The 23,096-nt window shown below is 40.3% G+C and overlaps 1 protein-coding gene across 3 annotated transcripts; it reads right to left on the reverse strand.

The window, feature by feature from the left end:
• Nucleotides 1-5,962: 5,962 nt before the first annotated feature.
• CCDC77 (coiled-coil domain containing 77) lies at nt 5,963-23,019 on the reverse strand. 3 transcript variants are annotated; one of them, XM_081958481.1, is made up of 13 exons: nt 22,857-23,009; nt 22,309-22,392; nt 20,336-20,385; nt 18,952-19,168; nt 17,434-17,576; nt 16,296-16,392; nt 14,552-14,627; nt 12,484-12,557; nt 10,735-10,883; nt 9,414-9,825; nt 8,551-8,676; nt 8,262-8,414; nt 5,963-7,008 (listed from the first exon to the last, which is right to left on the reverse strand). In XM_081958481.1, exons 1-13 carry the CDS (start codon nt 22,869-22,871, stop codon nt 6,862-6,864), a joined length of 1,743 nt encoding a protein of 580 aa, XP_081814607.1. In that variant the 5' UTR covers nt 22,872-23,009; the 3' UTR covers nt 5,963-6,861. The 3 variants fall into 3 exon arrangements, with proteins under 3 accessions (XP_081814607.1, XP_081814608.1, XP_081814609.1); XM_081958482.1 differs by lacking the exon at nt 22,309-22,392 and having other exon boundaries at nt 22,857-23,019; XM_081958483.1 differs by lacking the exons at nt 22,309-22,392; nt 22,857-23,009 and adding an exon at nt 22,710-22,731.
• Between the last annotated feature and the right edge of the window lie 77 nt (nt 23,020-23,096).

Consider the following 23,096-nt stretch of genomic DNA (forward strand, 5'->3'; position numbering starts at 1 on the left):
AGCAAAAGACATGGATCACAACACATTTATCTTAGAATAGATTAACAGAGTTGGAAGGAACCTTGGAGGTTTTCTAGTCCAACCCCATGCCTAGGCAGAAAACCCCACACTACTTCAGACAAATGGATATCCAACATCTTCTTTAAAATATCCAGTGTTGGAACATTCACAACTTTTGGAGGCAAGTTGTTCCATTGATTAATTGTTCTGTCAGGAAGTTTCTCCTCAGTTCTAAGTTCCTTCTCTCCTTGATTAGTTTCCACCCATTGCTTCTTGTTCTACCCTCAGGTGCTTTGGAGAATAGTTTGACTCCCTCTTCTTTGTGGCAACCCCTGAGATATTGGAACACTGCTATCATGTCTCCCCTAGTCCTTCTTTCCCTTAAGCTAAACATACCCAGTTCCTGCAACCGTTCTTCATACATGCCAGTTGCCAAGCATCTCCATTCTGATCACATCACTATGGGGGATGCTACAACTGACAACGCCCGTGGAGCGGGCGCGCAATTTGGGCGTCCTCCTGGATGCCAGGCTGTCCATGGATGACCATGTGACAGCCGTGGCCAGGGGGGCGTTCCACCAGGTTCGCCTGGTGCGCCAATTGCGCCCCCTATTGGACCGGGACGCCCTACGCACAGTCACCCACGCGCTGGTGACGTCTCGCCTGGACTACTGTAACGCTCTCTACATGAGGCTTCCCTTGAAATGCACTCGGAGACTGCAGTTGGTCCAGAATGCGGCCGCGCGGGTGATTATGGGGAGTACGAAGTACTCCCATGTGACACCTCTCCTGCGCGAGCTGTACTGGCTTCCTGTGGTCTATCGGGTGCGTTTCAAGGTCTTGATTACGATCTTTAAAGCGCTCCATGGCTCAGGACCTAGTTACTTGCGGGTATTCTGCCCCATACATCCCTGCGACCAATTCGCTCGCACAGAGAGGGACTCCTCCAGGTGCCGTCCACCAGACAGTGTCGAGGGGCGGCGCCTAGGAGTAGAGCCTTCTCTGTGGCGGGCCCAGCCCTGTGGAATGACCTCCCTCCGGATATTAGGACGACGTCCGACCTCCGTTCCTTCAGAGTTAAGCTCAAGACCCACCTATTCCAAGTAGCTGGCCTGGCTCAACCATGATCCAACTATATCGCTCCTGACGGGTTTTTTATTAATGTAATTCAATAGAATTTATTTATCGGGATTTTTAAATATTGTGACTTTTTAATTGTTTTAATTGTTAATTGTTTAATTGTTTTTTAGCTATTAGCCTACCTCCTCCTTGTATACGTTTTGTATACGTTTTATATACGTCCTTGTTATATGTATGTCCTGTCCAGATTTGTACTGTATTGTATTGTACTTTGTATTTTATTTGTTTTATTGTACGCCGCCCCGAGTCCTTCGGGAGAGGGCGCGGCTTAGAAATAAATATTCTATTCTATATTCTATTCTATAAGTATGAAAAATGGTCATAAGATACGTTTTTCAGTGCCGTTATAACTTTGAATGATATGCAGTATACAAATGGTTGTATTTTGATGACTATTTGTAATTAATAGTTCTTATTTTGATTTTATGGTGAGACACTGTGGTTTTTCAAATATCCTGGAACTATGCTAAACATTCCAACATACTACGCATCAATGCAACACTTATATGTATATTTGAACTTTTGATATTTATTTCAAAAATTTTCAATCTAACATTGCTTTAGTCTCAGTATTTGCATTTTTTTTCTCCATTCTTATAGCAAGCAGTAGTACTTAGATTTACATACCACTTTACAGTGCTTTTACAGCCCTCTCTAGGCGGTTTACAGAGTCAGCCTATTGCCCTCAACAATGTGGCTCCTCATTTTACCCACCTTGGAAGGAAGGAAGGCTGAGTCAACCTTGAGCCTGGTGGGATTTGAACTCCTAAATTGCAGCCAGCTGGCAGTCAGCAGAAGTAGCCTGTAGTACTCTGCTCTGCGCCACCAAGGCTCTTATAATTTGTCAATTGGACTGGATACTTTTCCGCTCAAAAGCTTATGTTGCAAACTATATTAACTGACATTACACAGGCTATTTTAATAAGAAAGTTGACAATTTCGTACAGTATTGGAAAATCTGAACTATAGTTCAGGATGTAAGGTACAATGGAAATATACCTGTTCTGTTACACCTGCTGCATATAATAGTTAAACCAACAGAAGCCTGCCTAGAATATGATCCAGAAGTTATATTGCCAGTACAGACAAAGTATGTAATACATCTACAATTATATTTATAGTGTAAGCAAAACTTTCAACTTTATCCACATTAGATTTGATCTAGTTTTCCAAGGGCAAAACACAAATATAGGTTGTTTAATCACATGTTTGCTTTGTCAGCTTCCTGCATACTCTAATCACTGAGTTAGTGATTGGAATATAACAAAACAAATTATTAACAGAATAGCTGTCCCTACTGATTGTAGGGATAATTTTACATAGAGAAGCAGACTGGCCCTACATTCAGCAGCTCTTTGAAATAAGCAGATTAAGAATCAAGGCATAAGCAGCCTCCTACTCCAAAGCAAGAGGGAATTGTATTAATAGTCAATGTTTGACCATTCATTTAATGATAGTTCAGTTACACTAGCCCAGGGGTGGCAAACTCAAGGCCCACGGGCCGGATTCGCCCAGCGGGATGCTTAGATCTGACCCACAGGGCCACCCTGGAAACAGCGAAGGAGCGGCCCGCGGTGTCTCTGCCAGAAAAAACGGAGCTTGCAAGGGCCGTGCATATCCCCCTGAGCTCCATTTTCGCTTGGAGTGGGTTGCAGGAGGGGGTTGCAGCCGAAAACGGAGCTCGGGAGCCCATTTTCGCTGGCAGAGTGCTCGTGCCACCTCAGGCACCCCCAACACAAGCGGTGGAGCTGGCCACGCCCATCCTGGCCCCCTGAGATCAAACACAACCCTGATGTGGTCCTTAATGAAATTGAGTTTGACATTCCTGCACTAGCCTCAGAAAAAGTTGTTTATAACCCAGTCATTGCACTTATGGCTATTGGATAGCAATTTGGTTGCCTGGCCACATTGGTTATATCAGGGGTGTCCAAACTTGAGAACTTTAAGACTTGTGGACTTCAACTCCCAGAATTCCCCACCAGCTGGCTGGGGAATTCTGGGAGTTGAAGTCCACAAGTCTTAAAGTTCTCAAGTTTGGACACCCCTGGGTTATATGGTCACAATTTGTAACTTTGCAACTTTCCTAGCCAGTTTCCAACAAGCAACTTCAACTGGAGAAGCTGGATTCACTTAATGACCGCAGTAAAAATGGTCATGAAATTGGGTCGTTACATGAGGATTCATTTTACAACAGCTGTGACTAATGGCAGAAATTGTGATTCTAACTGTGCTCCTACATCAAGAACTATGCCTAAGGTAGTCCCTCAAGATGAAAGCATTTCCATACATTTAAAGTGTGAACATTGAATGTGGATTACCACGTATGTCAATTCCCATTAAGGATACCAGGTGAAATGACAAGTGAAAAAAAAGCTTTTGAGAGAAAATATGCAGTACAAGAGGATGACTGTTGCAAAAATGATAAGGGAAGTGTGCAATGTGTATAGAAAGCAAAGACCAATTGTAAATTGCACTAACAATACAAAGCTATTTTGATAGAACTAAAAAACAAATGTTTTCAGGAAAGGAACCTCTGGCAGAATGAATATCAATTAAAAATGGAAGGGATGAAAAGTTTGGAGATGAAATTGAAATGTGGAAAACCAAATAGGCATTTCTATGAGAATACGGGTGAAAAATAAATAGAAATTCAGTTAGTGTTTAAGAAGAAAAAAATAGATGGAAGGGAATACATAATTACTGTGGGTCTACTGAAAAATGGCAAGGCTGACATATACAAAGTATATCTGGAGAAATGCTAAATATGGATTTGGTTTTCTTGAAGTGGTTTGCAATTTCAGGGTGGGCAAGGGATGCAACTACATCTAGCATTTGGAAAAATACTATTAAGCAAAGTTGCCTCCTCATGAGTAGTCTAGCTGACTGGCATTTGTGCCTGTCTCCTCTTTGCTCTGCTGTGTCCTTGGATCAGGAAGTGTGGACTCCATCTTGTCCTCATTGCTAATGGGCAGGAGCTGCTCCGTTCTGCCAGGCCAATTGGCTGCAGCTGTGGCTTGCCTCATTCACCCTCAGCCTGTTGCTTCTCCGATTGTCCACGCTGAAGCTGTTCCAAGCACTCCCCAAACTCAACGCTCGGCTCTGTGCTTTCCTCTAACTCGCTCTCTTCTAAACTAAATCTGTGATGGCGAACATGACACCTGTGCCACAGATGGCACATGGAGCCATTTCTGAGGGCACGCAAGGAGTTGCCCTGTCAGCTCCAGCACGCATCACCAGCTGGTTTTCGGCCTTGATTTTTGTCCGTTTTTTGGCCTCCCCAGGCTTTTACAAAGCCTATGGAACCTGGGGAGGCCAAAAAACGGACCTACCAGGCCCACCGCAAGTCGGAAAATGGGCTGCTTCCAACCTCCGAAGGGGACGGGGCGTTTTCCCCCTCCCCAGGCTTCAAGAAAGCCATGCGTGCATGCGTGGGGCAGCGGTGTGTGTGTCACATGCACATGGGGAATGGCACAGGGGAGCATTAAATTATGGGGGTGGGCGCACGAGAGCGTGTGGTAGCGCATGCACCTGAGGCGCAAAAGGTTCACCATCACTGAACTAAATTATTAATGTATCTTAAATAGAAAACTATGTTTAGATAGACTGATTTACTCCAAATGATTTACTCCAAAATCATTTTATTAAAATAAATTTGATAAAAATAAAAAAATCCAATTTAAATTTAAAAAAATCTAATTTAAACCTAAAAAAAATCCATTAAAAAAAACCACCATGATTTTTATCCACTCTGCTTTGCAGGGAGCGCACCTTCAGCAAGGAATCTCCCAACAGCGCTCTTAAGGATGAGCCAAGGAAACATGCAGGTCTCCAGTCCTGTGGGAACATTCCCAATTTCCTTAGACAGCTCCGCCGTGAGCAGCACAATCCTCATAAAATCATCTTTTCCCCGAGTTGCATTTTTTCAACCATAGCACAAGCCCTCAAAACACAGGATGGAGAATTGGACCTGCACAGCGTATTAGGAGTACATCACAATAGGCTGGGTCATTTCTGATTCAGGGTTAACATGGAACCTCATCTTCACGTGCGTGACCCAGGGCACTAAGTGAAGCTCTGTTTAATCTACTGGTTTGGCCACAAGATAATGGAAACGAATGAGAGATTCAGCCTAGAAATACAGAGGTTTTTTTCCAGACAGTGAGAACAATCAACCCATGGAAGAGAAGCTGCCTTCAGAAGTTGTGGGAGTTTCATCCCTGAAAGCTTTCTGCTATCAGTCACAAATGGTGTATGTAGGGTTTCCTGCTTGGGCAGGGGGGTTGGACTAGATGACCTCCAAGGTCCCTTCCAACTCTGGTAATCTGTCTCTTTCTGAGCTTGCATCTGGAGAGGGGTTTGGAGATGGATCCATAACGCAAGGTTAAGAATAAAAGGCAATGAAGAAGTAGGGAGAGGCTTCTATAGTGGAAACAATGACAGAAATATGGAGAAATATGAATGCTGGAATGAAAGAGATTTAGCTATATTTATCTTGTGCCTTAATTTCTTTGGATTACTATTTTTTACTCTGATGACTAGAACAGTGGTGTGAAACCCAAAGTGTCATGTGAGGTATTGTGCATGGTACATAGACAGAGAAAGCATAATTGGGAATGTTGAAGGTAGTTGTACCTTCCACAAAGTTAACAAAGTAGACTGACACAATTATCTTAAAATGTTCCAAAGCTTTTTTTCTTATGTGGAAATTAACTAATATTAAATGGCCTATTAATAGCCTAAATACAGGGTATTAGTTCACAATTAAACCTCTGTAATTGTTAATGATCGCCCCCCCCCCAAAAAAAATATATCAAGACAATGCTATAATGTTAAGTTTTATTGTTCTACACCAGAGTATAAACAATAGATGCGTCATAATTCTTTTCTGGGTTTCAGAAAGATTTCTGCAAAAGAACAATTATACTCGTGAAAACATAAAGAATGACCCAGGCTAGAAAGTATTTGTGTTATAACTAAATCCTATGCCATTTTATTCAGATACAAGTTTCAGCTCAATGGGTCAGACTCTTCTTTTAGTGCAACCTGCAACCCTACACACACACTTTATATCCTGGGTGATAGATTGTGTTTGAGATTGAAGCCCTGTCACTTATGAATAGAGTTCCTCTTGATCTATGCTTCTCTTTACAGTAGGCTACAAATCTGTAGAGAACTCTGGAAAGCACTTATTCTAAGAACTGGTTTTGATTTCAAAAATAGAATTATAACGGCCTGATGGTTCGCTGTAAGAGATCCTCTTCTCTCTATATATTGGTATCAACTCTTCTATGCTGTCCAGTTTGAGTCATTTAGAAATCCCTTTCTTCTTCATCATAAACTAAGATACAGAAGATACCAGCCTGCCTAGCTGTTTTCTTGGGATCCCTACATAACGTATCATTCTTAGCCAGTGAAAAAGTTCTTATAGATCACATCTCTTCTAGGCACTGCAAAAGAAATCACCAAATATCCCCGGCCTGGTTCTGTGTATATGTCAACACCACAGAGATCAAATCTAGGCATGCATCAAAAAGGCGAAATGGAATTTCTTTTCAAGTCTCACACAAGTTTCAATTGTTTTTCCTTCTGTCCTGGAATGTAAAGTGTATGTTATACTCAGTGAAGCTACACAGTTGTAACTAAAAAAAAAAGAAAAGAAAAAAAGTTTGTTGCAGCAAAAGGTCCTTATCAACATTGCTCATTCTGACTGACGTATCATTATCAATAATCTCGTAGGTCATTCTCCAGCCCATATATCTTTGACTTTAAGCTTTTAAGTTCTCCTTGTAGCTTTTTGGTTCTCTTATTTCCTCGGCGAACTTCATGCAGAATTGCAAGATCTTGGTCGGGTCCCACATTCATCACCACCTAGAAAGAAGGGCAATTTCAAAGAAAGAACAATTTGATTTCGGAAAAGGAATATAGAAAGTTTTCAGTAGGTTTTACTGACTGCCCCGACTGACTGGAAGGACGTATATGATTGCCCATCTCAAGTACAATAATTTTGGGCGGCTCACAAAAACACCAGTAAATGGAACCACCATCAAAAGATAGTTCCTAGAACCCCCCCCCCCCCAAAAAAAAACACTCTTTCAGACATCAACATTTAACAATTAATGGGGTCCAGTCACTCAATGTTTGGGAGAAAGGACCAGCATTTTAAGGTCACCTGGAAGGCTAATAGGTAAAGGCTTGTGAGATATGGGGAGGATGTTGCATAGGGCAGGGGTTGGTACAGAGAAAGCACACTTCCTAGATCCCACCAGATGACATTTAAGGGAAGGGAAGGGGAATGAGCCCATCCTATCTAACCTAGTGTAACCCTGGGTAGATATCCTCAGAGAGAAGCAGTCCCACAAATAACTTTATGCTATACCATATACAGCTTTCAAGGTGATAATCAGCACCTAGATCGAAACAATAATGGTGTCCAGTGTAGCTCACAGCAATTGTGTAATACAAATGAAAAGGTGCCCAGAAGTGCATTGGCAGCTGTATTTTGGCCAGTTGTACATTTTAGATGGTCTTCAAGGGTAGCCCCATGTAGAAAATGTCGCCATAATCCAACCAGGCAGTTCCCAGAGCATGTGAGCAAGGCCTCTTGGTCCAGGAATGGCATAACTGGTGCAAAAGATGAATCTGCACAATCACCCCCCCCAGCAGGAACCCCAAGTCCAGTTTAGCATAAGATCTGTGTGGGATAGTTCTACCTTGGCAAGAATCAAAGATGGTACCTCATCAGATTGGGGGGCATAAAGATCAGACCCACTGCGTCATGTTATGCTTGTGTCATGGCTTGGTTTTTTTTTTTTTTTTTTTTTGATCCAGTTCCTCACAACTTAAGACAATGGGGTCAGAACCCACATGGCATTGCCTGGCTGACCAAGGGTAAAATTTATAACTGGTTATCAGCACACTGAGGATAAAACACGCTCCCATGATGGAAGGACTTGAACTTTCTTCTTCCTAATCCAGTCTCTTTAGCCACATCATCACCCTGGCTCTTGGTAAAATCGCACTTAACTGAAAATAGATTCTGCTAATTATTGTTTCTGAACTTTGGAAATTTGGTCTCAATGCATTATTTCAGAGGCATTGATGGTTATTTTAACCGTTGCTACCTTGAAGAGTTGCTTCTCCACGTCCTGCAGCTTTTGTTGGAATTGTTTGATGTCATTTTTAAATCCTTCCACCTCCATGGCACGTCTTTTTTCCAGTGCCTCATAGCGCCGGGTCATTAGCTGCAGACGCTTTCCCATCTTTTCTGACCGTTGCTACAAATGTGGAAGTAAAACATTAAAGAGTCTAGTGTAATCATCAGATATCTGTCAGCAGTTCTCATGGCAAGATAGAGGAAGGAGCTACCATGCCTAGTCAAAGTTGCCCTCAAGAGCAGCAAAAGCCACTTACCTTGAACATTTCTTGGCCTAAATTTCCTTCCTCCCGAACCTTAGACAACTGCTCTTCCAACGAAACACACTGTTCTCGAAACATGTTGGCTAATTTCTGCTCCTGGCTCAACTGATCTCTTAATCCCTGGAGGTGAGATTAAAAAAAAATCCTTATTTGAGCAACTGGAAGAAATCGCAGAAATGGTCACATCAATCAATAACTAAGAGAAAACAGTGACTGGCAGGAAATGTTTATGACATCATTTCAATGCACCATGGCATCAGTGTTGGAAGTTGTATGGTACAGGTAGTCTTTGATTTATGACCACAATTGAGCCCAAAATTTCCATTGCTAAATGAGACATTCGCTAAGTGAGTTTTGCCCCGTTTTACGGCCATTCTTGCTACAATTAAGTCAGGGGTGTCCAAACTTGGGAACTTTAAGACTTGTGGACTTCAACTCCCAGAATTCCCCAGCCAGCTGGCTGGGGAATTCTGGGAGTTGAAGTCCACAAGTCTTAAAGTTCCCAAGTTTGGACACCCCTGAGTTAAGTGAATTGTTGCAGTTGTTAAAGTTAGTAATACGGCTGTTGAGTGAATCTGCCTTGTTGGACAGACTTTGCTTGTCAGGTCACAAAAGGGGGATCACTTGATCCTGGGGCATTGCAACCGCCATAAATATGAACCAATAGCTAATTATCTGAATTTTGATCATGTGACATGGGGATGCCGCAATGGTTCAAGTGTGAAAAATGATCATGCCATTTTTTCCAGGGCCGTTGCAACTTTAAACGATCACTAAATGAACTGTTGTAAATCGAGGATTATCTGTATTATATCCTAATCTTCAGAAACAACCTGGTACAACACAGTAGCCATTACCTTAATCTCTGCTCCATATACTTTGTGAACGTTCTGCTCGGCTCGAAAAACACATCTGACAACTTTTGGTCTTCTCTTCTTGAAAACCTCAACCTTCCCACTGGGAGGTGATCTCCTGGTGAAACTTTGCTGACGAGGGCTACTTCCCCACTCATCCAGGCTAGTATCCTGCTTCGCTGGGCTAGCAACCTGCCAGCTTTGACAACTTTCATAACTCTGATTGATGTGATCGTGGACCGGACTACCATCCTTATAAACCCTGCTTGGCTTGTGTGCACATCTACATTTGTCCATCTTCCTCAGCAGAGTGTCCTTCTCCGCCATCCAGGATTTTTCATTTGCTCGTGCATTAAACTTCATCTGCAGAAATTCTTTGGTACTCCCATACAGCAAACTTTGAGTTTTATGGTATCTGCGGAGAGACAGATTACAATAAATTAGTAACCGATTTATTGGCCAAGTTACACTTTAAATCCATTACGAGGATGAATCATGGTGTGGAACAGGAAGCAATAGCTGCAGTATATTGGCGTGTCCTAAGTTTATGTCTGAATGGCTGCTTTGTCAATATGTGTGTTCTGGATTTGAGTCTACATGGATCGGGATCCTAACCCAAATTGGATTAGTCCTCTAAGACTCTCTATCCTGATTTACAGCTCTCCAGGATTGCTAGACAAAGATTTATCACAGAACCAATATCATTTTGGTGATTGAATTTGGAACTAATTATCCATCTAACAGCTAGGCTCAATTACAATTATTATGATGGACTTTTCCCCAAGTAATAACATTATCTAGAAGTAATCACTTACAAAACAATCCATCCCACACATACTGTAGCAGAGGTTTATTTTTATTTATTTTATTTATTTACTGAGCGCTTATAGACCGCCCCCTCTCCCGCAAGGGACTCGGGGCGGTGTACAGTCCATACAAGAAATACATCGTATAATTAACTAAATAATTAAACAGTTAAAATTATTAAATAGGTAGATAGATAGATACGAAGGAGGTTAAAAAGGTTAAAAAGAACTGTACAGCTGAGTAAAGTATATAAATATAGTTTTAAAACCCCTAAAAATATCCCATAAAATTAAATTTAAAAAAGACAATTCCCCTAAAATACCAGTTAAGAAATATGTCTGCCAGGAGGTAGCAGTTATGATTATGCCAGGCCAGCCAAATCAGAAAGGTTCAAATCAGAAAGATCAGATTTTTTTTAAAAAAATGATATTTTGCCCAGGGCAGAATAAAATGTTTTTACAACAACCAAAGTATCATTCCTTTTGGTATGTGATCTCAACTGGTCTTTTGCACCTACCTTTCAGTAATGTCTTTGATCTTTTCCTGATCCCTCTGGTGCTGCACCTGAGCTTCTTCAATACGGATGCGTCGATCTTCTAGCAGAGCTTCCATCTGCTCCTTTGACAGCTTAGTCTGTTCTTCTAGTTGAGCCTGAAGAGACTCCACCTGAATCCAGAAAGAAAAAAAATCTGAAGAATATGCTGGATTGCAAATAAAACAGCCCTCTCGTTTGCAGGTTTTCCCTTGCAATACAGCCTCTCGTTTGCAGGTTTTAGGCAGTTTGATGTGAAAAGTGAACTAAGGTGTTGGACTACAACAGGAATGTCGAATTCACTCAAGGCCCAAGGGCTGGATCTGGACTGTGTGGTGCTCAGATTTGGAAAGATTATGAGGAGGGAGCATTATGTATTTTTTTTTTAAGAAAAGCATCATAGTTGTTTTTCCAACCACTGAATGTGAAAGATAAAGTGATTACTGAAAGTGTTATCTGCCATTAATCACATGCTCTTTCTTTAGACCGTACATTCCCAGAGTTGCTTCCCCTTCTCCCAACTGCACTCCTTTCATCTCTCTCAATATTTGAAGAGCCACATTATTTTGAACAAGAATAAGGGGAAAACATAGCAGACAACAACTCAACTCTTGTAATAAAGACTGCAAAACTGTTGGGTTACATTGTACTAGGAGCCCTGCCCGGAAAAGAAGTGGGGGTCCCTTCAAAACCCCTTCAATGATTGTGATCACGTAGTAACTTTAGGGAATAAAATGATGTTAGGGTGAACCCCGGGTGACCTGATCAGATAGCCAATTAATTACGAGGGCGCGCGGAACATACATCTTCACAGCTAAATTCTGATGGAACGGTGACATATACCCAGGAAGAGAACTGTATAGAAATGACTCCTGAGTCATCAATCCTTCTTCCTTTCTGTCAGTCAAAGGAAAAAGTCAGAACTCTTGGGGCTAACTTGTCAGACTTCTTTTGATGGATACCAGATCTGGAAGTTTCCCCAGTGAGCCATTCAAGGCTGCAGATCTCTTAAACTTCCAATTGCAAAACCGAGGCAGCATCCCAGCAACGGTTGCGTTTCATATATACGTTCTATTAACGGATCTACATTCAATTCTTGTGCCATTTTTTCCCCCCCAGCTCACATTTTGTCATGTTCACTGCATGCTTTTTGAATGGGAAGAATGGTTGCAAATGGTGCCATTGTGGTGAACAGCTAGTCTAATTTCAGCTTGTTCTGCTTCTCTCCCTTGACAACACTGCCTCTAGTCCGGCCCCTTTTGCAATCTTTTGTTCATGCCTGAAGTGAAGTCAGCCTAGGTGCCTAAGGAAACAGTCCCTTCTTAATGCTCTTTTGTTAGTCTCTATCACTTTCTCTCCCCCCCCCCCTTTTCTCAGGGGAGACACACCTGAAATGGAACAGATTAATGCCCTTACTACCAGATTTGTCTGTAATAGATCCAACCTGTACAAAGAAATGGTGGATTAGAGGGAAGGCTGGCATCCATTACCAAAAGCCTGGCTAGATGAAAATCCCCTTCACTACATCCTGTTTAACCAGAGTTCAGCCAAGTTTCCAATGCAGGAGGGATGGAATGTCAGTAGTATATCACCATGAAATATCACCAGGTTCATTACCATATAGGCATTCTTTAACACCTTATTAGAAGAACTGATCCAGAGTTTGATTTGATGCACTGGAATCCAGGGCAGCATGGTGATTCTACAGTTTTTCATGTGGTCCTAACCAATTACCTGTAATAGGAGTGTTTGGTTGTCTCTTTGGTATCTATTTGCACTCTCAGACTTCTCTCCTTTGTTTTTGAAACCTACAAAGAAAATAAGTGCAAGATGTTATCCCATTTATTTTATTAATCTGAAAGGTTTTTCTCTGAGGTAATGTTTTAAGGCCACAATAGTTAACGCAGGGGTGTCCAAACTTGGCAACTTTAAGACTTGTGGACTTCAACTCCCAGAATTCCCCAGCCAGCTGGCTGGGGAATTCTGGGAGTTAAAGTCCACAAGTCTTAAAGTTGCCAAGTTTGGACACCCCTGCGTTAACGGAATGGATCCATGCTTACTAGGAACATTCTTTTTCTATACACTGAAAAGGAGGCTCCTCCTTGCCCTTGCTCCAAAAGAAATTATTAAATGCCTGAAACAGGGGGAAGAACCTCTTTCTTAAAGTTGCAGGATAAAAGAAGAGAGGAAAAAAAAAACCCATCAGAATATAAACCCGGGATACTTTCTCCCTATGATAAAAACCATTATCTTCATCTGCTGTAGAGAAATAATTTTCCCAATCATTTCTATTTTTCTTTTCCTACAGTGGAAGGAGGCATCCTGAAAACTGAGATATACTAACAGTGTCCAAAAGAGAGGGGAATTGAAAGAACTTCAAGACTGTAGGAAGACTGATTATAACAGCTTTGCAAATGGTAATTATGGGAACCCTGCTAGGGGAAAAATGCCTGAAGTAGCTACATCCTTTACAGAATGGGTCACAAATCTCCCCAATGCAGCAAGAGGAATAGGAAGATTTTTTTTATTGGCCAAGGGTGATTGGAGACACAAGGAATTTGTCTCCGGGGCATAAGCTCTCAGTGTACATACAAACAACAAGTGATCAATCAAAAGATACCAGCAGGAGTAGTAGGAAAGATGAGAAGGGATAAAAGAAATACAGCCGTACTACATGGGTAAATTTCTTTAGGCATAAGACAGTGCTATGGGAATTAGGTGTTTAGCAGAATGATGGCATGGGGGCGGGGGACGGGACTGTGCCTAGTTGTTTTTGCATGCAATGTCCTGTGGCTGCGTCCTGAGGGGAGAAATTGCAACAGTTTATGTCCAGGATGTGAGGGGATCTGTAGACAGCAATAACACTTAAACTTATATACCGCTTCACAGTGCTTTACAATCCTCTCTAAGCAGTTTACAGAGTCCGCCTATGGCCCCCAACAATCTGGGTCATTTTACCCACCTCGGAAGGATGGAAGGCTGAGTCAACCTTGAGCCGCTCAGAATTGAACTCCTAGCAGTTGGCAGAATTACCCTGCAATACTACATTCTAACCTGTGCCACCACGGCTCCTGTAGGTATTTTCTCAGCCGTCTTTATGGCTGGTGCAGCATACAGGTTGAATGCAATACATCATTCAATGGAAGGCAGGCTGATTGCAATGTTTTTTTCTGCAGTCCTAACTATCCGTTGATAGTTAAGAGAACTTTTTAAGAAGAAACACAAGAAAGCCTGGAAATCTTGCCACAAGGCGAACAAAATAAATAACTTTAGGGAATATGTAAATTTATTGCTTTTTGTGTAGAAGAAGGTTGGATGATTCTGACTCCTAACTACTTTAAAATAGAATAAAAATAGATATAAAGCCATTATAAATATAAAAATAGATTGGGAGCTCTTAACTATATGTCCAGTCCTATAAGCTAGGCATATATTGTTTTGGATGTCAGAAATGTTCTACAATATTTCTAGAAAATTCTCAAAATGTTTTACATTATTTCTAAAGAAAATTATCTTGGCGTGTTAGTCTGGCTATCTTTAGAGAATGAATATCAGATGCAATGTTAAATAAAAATACAGGTAACATCACTTACTTTTCTGAAACAACTAGACAGCAACTTATATATGTCAAAATTGCTACCATAAAAATACCTTGCTGAAATATATGACAGATGTTTCCTCTTGTACTAGGCCTGACTCCAAATACTTGTCTTTGTGATGAAAATTCTTTTTTTGTGTATCTCTCTCCCCCCCCCCCATTTGTCTAATGTTTACTCAAAGTAATTTTTATTTTTCCACTGACCTATTATTGAAGTATATTTGTCACTTCTTTCCTGGGAATCTCTTTTAGTAGGGTTAGGTAGTTCAGGTATAGTGACCTACAATAACCAAAACATTGCTCATTTTTTATTCTATCAAAGTATTTCATGTACACATTAGACACAATAATTATAAGAAATCTTAAACTATATAGATAAGATCTTGTAGTACAGTTTCAACTAATAATGTTATATTTGTATCTTAATATTTCTTCATACATTTTCCTGCCTCTTTTACCAAAATGCACAAATTAACCTACTTGCTCTAGTAAATTTTCTCCATTAATCACAACTACACTGGCCTTTTATAACTTAATTTTCCAATGGATTTTGATGTGTTAAATAATCTAACAATTTACTGCAAATCCTTCAGGTCTCAACTAACAAGAAGGCATAATCTGGAGCGATAGGTACATTCATGTTTCCAATTGATAAAAGTCTAAAATCACTATAAACATACATTTTTTATTAATGTATTAATACATTAAACCACCAGGGGGACATCACAGAACTTTGCTTTACACTGCTTAATGTCAAGCTATTACCTATGCATTCGGTTTTCCCTTACGAGCTTTATTTCCTTCATGCACCCACTTTTAAAGCTTTCACCAACCCAATCTCCAATTTCATATTTGTGTAAAACACCCCATGCCTATTCACTTTAGCAGGTCTTTTCTCTCGATCAACAAATTTAAACTTTCTTTTTCAAATTAATTTTTCAATGATCTATTGAAAAAGAAAAAAAAGTCTGGTCTCTGCTCATTTCTCTGCCAATAAAATGCTGCACTGCATTTCCCAAACCTTTCAGTCAGCATTCACGTTTCCTATAGCACATGCAATAGCAATACCACTTAGACTTATATACCGCTTTACAGTCCTCTCTAAGTGGTTTTACTGAGTCAGCCTATCGCTCCCAACAATCTAGGTCCTCATTTTACTGACCTTGGAAGGAAGGACAGCTGAGTCAATCTTGAGCCTGGTGAGATTTGAACTGCCAAATTGCAGGCAGCAGGCAGGCAGCAGTACTGCACTCTAACCACTGAGCCACCGTGGCTCATTTAACAAACTGATTTGCTTCTGACTGGTGTCAGTAGACTGCATATACTTCCAAGCTGCTAATATTATACTGGCTTGCAGTATAATCTCTAGATTAGAGATTCAAGTTTGCTCAGAATAACTTGTGGCAAAACTGGAATTTACTTGTACGTGTAACATGCTAATCAAATCATGACTAAAGTGAGCAGTGTTGTTTTTACCATGTATAGGTAATGTTGTAAGTAGCACAGCTAAACCTTCTCTATCATTAAAAGTCATTCCTATGAAAGCTGACCTATATAATTATTTAATTTTAACAACTTAACTTGAATATGATTGACCAACTTTGACTTACAAAGCTTTCTGGAATTGTCACTTAGGAAAGTATTGCATTTAGGCCTACGAGGCCCAAATTCCATCAATTTCATTAAAACTTTAATTTATTGACTTCCATTAGCTTTTGCCTGAAAATTTATGCATGTGATTATCCTGCTCTTTCTCCCAGAACTAAATGGTACTTTTCACTCCCAAAATATATTAGTTCCTTGAATATATTTTGCTGCCTTTTAAAAAACACTTTGTTGCAGCTACATTTTATACAATTATTTAAATCTTTTTAATATGCCGTAAACAGTAATGCATTTTATAAAAATAAAATAAAAGCAGAAAAATATCTAGGTTAATTGACCTTACCTTATTTGGGGGTTCTTGGTGAAAATAGGTAATTTCACCATCATCTTTTCCTAATAAAGCCAAAAGATGTTGAATTTTCTTTCGGTCATCTAATTCCCTGTGCATTGAAAATAAAGCAATTTATTTCTGTTCCTAAACGCTAATGTATCCTTCACTTTTTGTTGACTTCAAGGTTCACTTAAATCTCTGAAAAGCAACCCTTTTAATTTTACATACTCTAGAACAGGGGTGTCCAAACTTGGGAACTTTAAGACTTGTGGACTTCAACTCCCAGAATTCCCCAGCTAGCATGGCTGGCTGGGGAATTCTGGGAGTTGAAGTCCACAAGTCTTAAAGTTCCCAAGTCTGGACACCCCTGATCTAACCACTTAAGTCTTCACAAAAACTTTATGGCAAGCTAATGGTTGGAAACTCTTTTGTTTTAAAGGTAACTTCTCTGCTGAAGATATTATTTCTCTAAATGTCTTCTATTTCAGAAAGAACAAATAGAAATTAGAGTAGCATCTTATTACTAAGAATGTGAACTTGAATCTTTAGCCACCAGGAGGCAATGTTAGCAAATCATTTTATAAAATAGAGGCTGCTTAAAATCAGACTCTTAAATTATTTCTGGGGGAAATACCTATGTGATGCTTTGGAAGAGGAAGTTCTATTTTAGTACTAAGACGTACGTATAAGTAGAAATGTTCCAGCATAACTCCTGAGACCTGTATCAGTCCTGAAATGGTAATTCTGAAATTCCTATCATGGGATTGCAAAAACTAACATTCTACAACAATGGAAGAAGTCCTCTGTGCTTGACTTGCAACAGTGTAAAGTTGATAAATATGAAGTGTTCATATGTGAATGAGGTTATTGGAGGGTTTGTTTTTTTTTTGTTCAAACACAAAGGCAAGAAAGAATTTGGAGAATCGGATACAATTTCTTGGAAATTATTTTTATGAAATGGATTCCCTGGCCGTTTTTCGGTTGGAAATTTTTGATTAATAGTCTATTAACTTGAACAAAAGAGATACCTCTCTCACTCAATTGGATGTATTTTTCAACATTTCTATCCAATCCATAAAGACAATGTTTTAGGTTAAGAGAATAATAGTATATTTGGGATCCTACACTGATCTTATACCAGGCAGCACACCTGATTTTCAGTCGATCATTTTCAGCATAAAGGCGCAGCACATGCTCTCTTTCTTGAAAAAGGTACACCTGCATGTCACTCAAAGCCTTCTGCAGTTCTCCAATTTCTTCTTCTCGCTGACGCATTTCCCATTGTAACTTGTGCTGCAGAGAAAAAATATTATCAATCCCCTGGCAGCTGAAACAAAAGTAGAGTACACATTTTCTAAAGACCACATTCCATCTCATGCCCAAGGCAACTTCTTGGCAGAATGCTAGCATTTAGCATGTCAAGAAGGTGCTTAATCAAGTTCTGCAAATTGTAACAGATGTTTTCTCCATGCTTACGATCTCTTCTGTATGCTGAGAATAGTCTTCTAGACTTCAAACGTAGATGGCCCGGTTTTTTCTCCCAAACAAAGGACATGAATAGCCTTTAGGAGGCTTGTAGAGTGCTCCTGGGGGGTGGGGTGGGGCCATTTCTGCCCTCCCCAGCTCCCAGGAACTCTCTGAAAGCCTCCATAAGGCTCTGCACGGCCATTTTGGTGAAGGGGGCAGGGTTTTGGGAGGCAAAAAAAATGCTGTATTCAGTGTATAAAACACACCCAGATTTTCAGCCACTTTTCTGAGGGAAAAAGGCGTGTCTTATACTCCGAAAAATACGGTATTCTATGTTTCCCTTTTTCTCCCAATATGAGTATAGAGTGCAATAAAATAGGGAATAATAGAGCAGCAACAAAGTTATCAATTACTGAATGTATCATAGTATCTTAGAATTTACTAACACAATGCTCATGTGTAAGCATGTAGAGACATGTAGACATGCAGGCCAGAGCACTTTGACCCTTTTTGATATCACAGCTATTCATCCATTGAGAAAATGCATAATTATGCAATGAAAACCATTCTTTTCATCCTGCTTGCTTTTTAAAGCCACCTCCCCACCTCTCAAAATGATATATTTTAAAAAGTGAAATATAGTTTTGGCTTAATTTAGGTCAGTCTAGAATGCATTCTGCTGTTAAGACTCTGAATGAAAAAGAAAGATGGAAGCAAGAGAATAATGCAGGGGTGTCCAAACTTGGGAACTTTAAGACTTGTGGACTTCAACTGCCAGAATTCCCCAGCCAGCCATGCTGGCTGGGGAATTCTGGGAGTTGAAGTCCACAAGTCTTAAAGTTCCCAAGTTTGGACACCCCTGGAATAATGCTTCAGCTCATATTGATTCTTTTCAAAACTAAGGTGGATAAAGATTCCTTTCAATATCAGTGATTTAAAACAGGGTTGTTGTTGTTTTTAAAAAAAAGGTATGAGGATTCAGATAAATATAATGTATGGAACCAGTTTCCAGATAATTCATATTTCTCTCTGATGCTTTTCAATGAAAATGCTTTCTGTGCGGCTTTGGCAGAAAATTCAAAGCCATAAAAGTACCACAGTTGCATTACGGGAAAGGACAAAGGAGTAAGCTTTGAAGTTTCCCTACGTGGCTTTCCAGGTCACTCATCTCTTGGTGGATCAGCACTCTCTTTTTTCTTACCTGTTCATCGTAAGATGCTTTGTATGTCTCCAACCGCTTCACCAGCTCTTCATGCTCGTCATCAAATTCTGCAATCTTCTTTCGGTAGTACTCCAGCAGCTCCCGAGAGGGACGAAGGTAGGCCAGACGTTCATTGATTGAAGGAAGAGGGGTAGAATCATTTTGGTGAGGTGATGGAAGGATAGCACCCTTGGAAGCAGCACATGGAGTGCTTGATCTGGAAAACATTATTAAATGCCAAAAGAAGAGTTAACATTACTAAAAGCTCTTAACCCTATACTTTGCCTGTGATCTTAAACACACGTGGGACCCTGAGCGGAAAGGTATTACAAGGCTGGGAGTGGTCCCTGAGACAGGATTCCTGCCTACAATCCAGATTAGGATTGTTCTGTTCAATAAGGTCTTTTGAGAGCATTTATTTTCATTCCATTTTTGAAAAGGGTAGAAATTAGGTAAATTATGCACCTTCATGAAAGAATGCAAACTGTTTACTTTTATGAGTCAATTGCTGGTTACTACCAGGCACAGCTGACGTTTATATACAGAATACAAACCTCTGCATTCAAAACATTTCTCCAGGTAGCTGTTGTAGGTTTTACTTCCACTGATCGAAAAGCTATATTGGGGTGAGAATATTTCTGGCCTTGGTTTATAGCAGTGATGGGTGACCTTTTTGGCATCGAGTGCTGAAACTGCAGTGCGTGTGTGCGGGCTTGGAGCACCAGGACCTGGAAGAGCGTAGACGGTAACGGGGTGCATGTGCAACCTTGCCATCTGCTCTTTCGGGTTCCGTCGCACGCATGCACACTGGCCAGCTGCTCTCTTCCAGATTCTGGTGCGCATGCTGGCTGGCGTGCATGCCGGAACCTGGAAGAGAGCAGCTGGTCAGTGTGCATGCATGCCGGACCAGTTGTCTGGTGTGCATGCGCGCACAGAAACCCAGAAGAGCAGAGGCTGACGCGCGTGTCCACAGAGAGGGCTCTGGGTGCTATCCCTGGCACCCATAGGTTCGCCATCACGAGTCTATAGGGACACTCAATACATCATGACATCTCTTCAATAGGCAGGATTAAATTTTATTGTATTTTGTTTAAATTATATTAATTAATAATGTTATTAATTACATTATATGCAATTTTAAGCACCCAAAGAGAAACAGTGGTCTGACTTTGAAAAGGGTATCACACCTAAAGCAACGAATTCATAAACTCCAACGAAGGCCCAAAATTTCATTTTTGCCTATTCTGGAGTATGTTGCTTTGGGAACTAAAAATGGGATGCTGGGAGGTCTATGAATCATGCTTTGCAAGATTCTTACTCTTGGGATAAATGATGAGGAAAACAACAAAGGCATTTGAAATCAGCACCTAATTGTTTGACTTACTTTTTGGAAGGTGTTCTTGGAGAAGTAGCCATGGCGCAAATTCTCACCATCTGCAAAGCATTTAATATATTGAATTACTGAGCCATAAAACATCTCTCACTATTTGGCTTTTATCCCAAAAAACAAAAACATTTCTTAGACCTTTTTCACAATCTGTCCCTCTAGTCTATGCCATAATAAAGAACTTAAGGAGAGGACTTATACCAGTGGTAGGTGTAACCCAACTCAATAAAAATGCAATAGCTCATGGAATATTGTAGATTCAAAATAAGATTAGTCCAATTCAGCTCTGATAACAGCTCAAAAAACTGGTCATTTAAGTTATCTTAGGTTTATTTGTAACACCTGCTGTAGAACTATAGTTCATATAGTGCAGCTATGTGGTTTCTTTGGTTTGTTTTAGCATGCTCTATGAAGCATTGTGGTTTGAAAGCCATGTTTATGAATGAAAGTCTTTTGTGGACAGAATCAATTGTGGCTTACTTGTAGTTAAGCAACAATGATTGAAACAATATGGATATGACAATGTTTGTATTATTGCAGCTCTTCCATTAACATTTAACTTTATTAAAATGTCCCAATCATTAAAACAATCCACTGAAATCTTTACTATATTTTAAGAACTTCACTCATGCAAGTGACGTTCAATTCGTATTTACTATTCAAATTGTATGGAAAAGTATTGTTTGTATTCCAATTAAATTTAGTTCCTCTTTTCAGCTTTGTTAGTCCTCCACTGAACCTCAATTATTCAACACACATTCCCACCAACTTCCCATAATCCACATAATGGTTTCTGGCAAATTTATTTGACCCACTTTTAAATGCATAATTTCAAGTCTGGAATATATCAAATAAGAATATCTTGGTGCATAAAGCCAATTCCTCATCAATACAGCTTTTCAACAAACACAATAAATTCCAAATATATACTCACAAGAAACTTCATATATTGTAACATATGGTTTCACTGTGCACATCATTCACCATAAAATTAGACAAACTATACACAAATTCAGTATTACTCAAATTAAACAACCAGAAACTCTCACTAGCCCATGTTAATAACCATGTGCAAATATCGTTCTATCTCTGGGCCTCCAAGACAGCATTTACAAAGTTCCCAGCATATTCCTTGGTGCTTATCCTATGCAAGTGTCTTACTCCACAAATTGCATTCTCTTCAGGTTCCTTTAAGCGTGAGAAACTAATATGTTGCAACCCTAACCCTTTTTACAATGGTCTTGAAACCTACATAGATCTTGGAGACATTCTTAGAAAATAAAATGGAGGATAATTGGAGCACAGTGCTTTTATATGTTGGTGTATCAAGTCTTTGTAGGAAGAAATCCCTACTTTCTACTATAAGCACAGAAGATAGTTTGTTTCTGCCTAAGGGGCCTACAGAGTGCTTACAGTCCCTGTCCTACTGTCTCCATTTATTTGTACCCATTTATTGTGTTCATATTTATGTTTACACATATACCTGTTAGCTTTTACATGTTTGACTAAATAAAATAAAAATAAAGTGCACACCCATTCTTTGCAAAGTTTAGCCCCATCTCTTGTGCTTTTGAAAATTAAGGACTGATATTGAACCGGATGCTTCAGAGGAAACAAAGTAAGTTATTCCCTACAGTCCTGTAGAGTTCACCATTTCACAATGGTAAGAGTCCACTTTATATTTAAATCCTATCAAATACAGTTTCCTAACCTTTAAGAATGCATATGCGTGTAATTTGCCTAAACAGAAGAAAGCAAAGGATGCATAACTATAACCTGCCTAATCATCTTCTGTTCCATTCAAACTAGCAAGATATCAGTAACACTACTGGAGAGCAAACAGCCTACAATGTTAAAGGATTTGCTTTTTTGGGGGGTGGGGGAGCAATAAACCGACAATGGCTATGCTTAGGTAACACTATAACCTGTATTGAACCATGGTTTCTCAACCTAATTTTCTGGGCTCTTACCACATAAGCTAATAGTGTGGAAAAGGCTTGTCTCACATGCCAAAGTATGGTTGTACAATGCAGTGTAAACAAAGCCGGTAGTAGGTATTGGGGGAAAAAAAGGCAGTTATATTCAAGATAAGCAAGAATGAGGTAGGGGGCTGAAAGGAAGTTTTAAGTCCAACAAATAATGGAAGATTCACTGATGGTATCTGAAAAGTGATAATTTGCAGTTTTACCCAACACTTTTGCGAGTTTGGCTATTGAGAGAAGGTTACGAGGCAGATGAAAAGGAACCTTGACTCCCCATACTCCGCCAGCTCAAAACCCCACATCAAAACCGTCATACTAAAACGCAGGCTTCCTTAAATAAGATAAAAACTGGAAATAAAAAACGAAGCGCCTATAGCCTGGAGGTTTACTTGGTGGAGAGAGTCTGGGTCTTCCAACCTCTTGAACGGGGCACTTCTGGCTTAACGTCAAAAAGGACGAAAGCAGCCAGAAGCTACACTATCCCCCCACCCCCCTTAGCCTACCAGAACGCCGCGCAAACCCGTGCAAACACACACCCTTCTCGGTCCCATTCGGAACCGAAAGTTTGTGCTTCTCCTTTACGCGCCGCTAACTCTGCCGGTTCACGCCGCCGCCGCCGCTCTCAACGGAAAAACCAAAAATCAAACAACAGGCTGCGAAAGTCCTCCAATCAGGGGGAAGGAAATACACGATGTCCGATATTTTGGCCAATCACAACTCTCTACTCATCATGGCTTGCCTACCGCGCCTCTGCTGGTGCATTAATGAAGGCTTAA

The sequence above is a fragment of the Natrix helvetica genome (genome assembly GCF_964273705.1).
Source record: "Natrix helvetica genome assembly, chromosome: 6".
Classification (NCBI taxonomy): Eukaryota; Metazoa; Chordata; class Lepidosauria; order Squamata; family Natricidae; genus Natrix; species Natrix helvetica.

Bases quoted from the DNA above. Each gene is read 5' to 3' on its own strand.
- CCDC77 (XM_081958481.1), bottom strand. The intron at 17,577-18,951 runs GTAAGAAAAAAG...TTTTCTCTGCAG, and splicing joins AAGCATCTTACGATGAACAG to CACAAGTTACAATGGGAAAT. The intron at 9,826-10,734 runs GTAGGTGCAAAA...GTCTCTCCGCAG, and splicing joins ATCAAAGACATTACTGAAAG to ATACCATAAAACTCAAAGTT.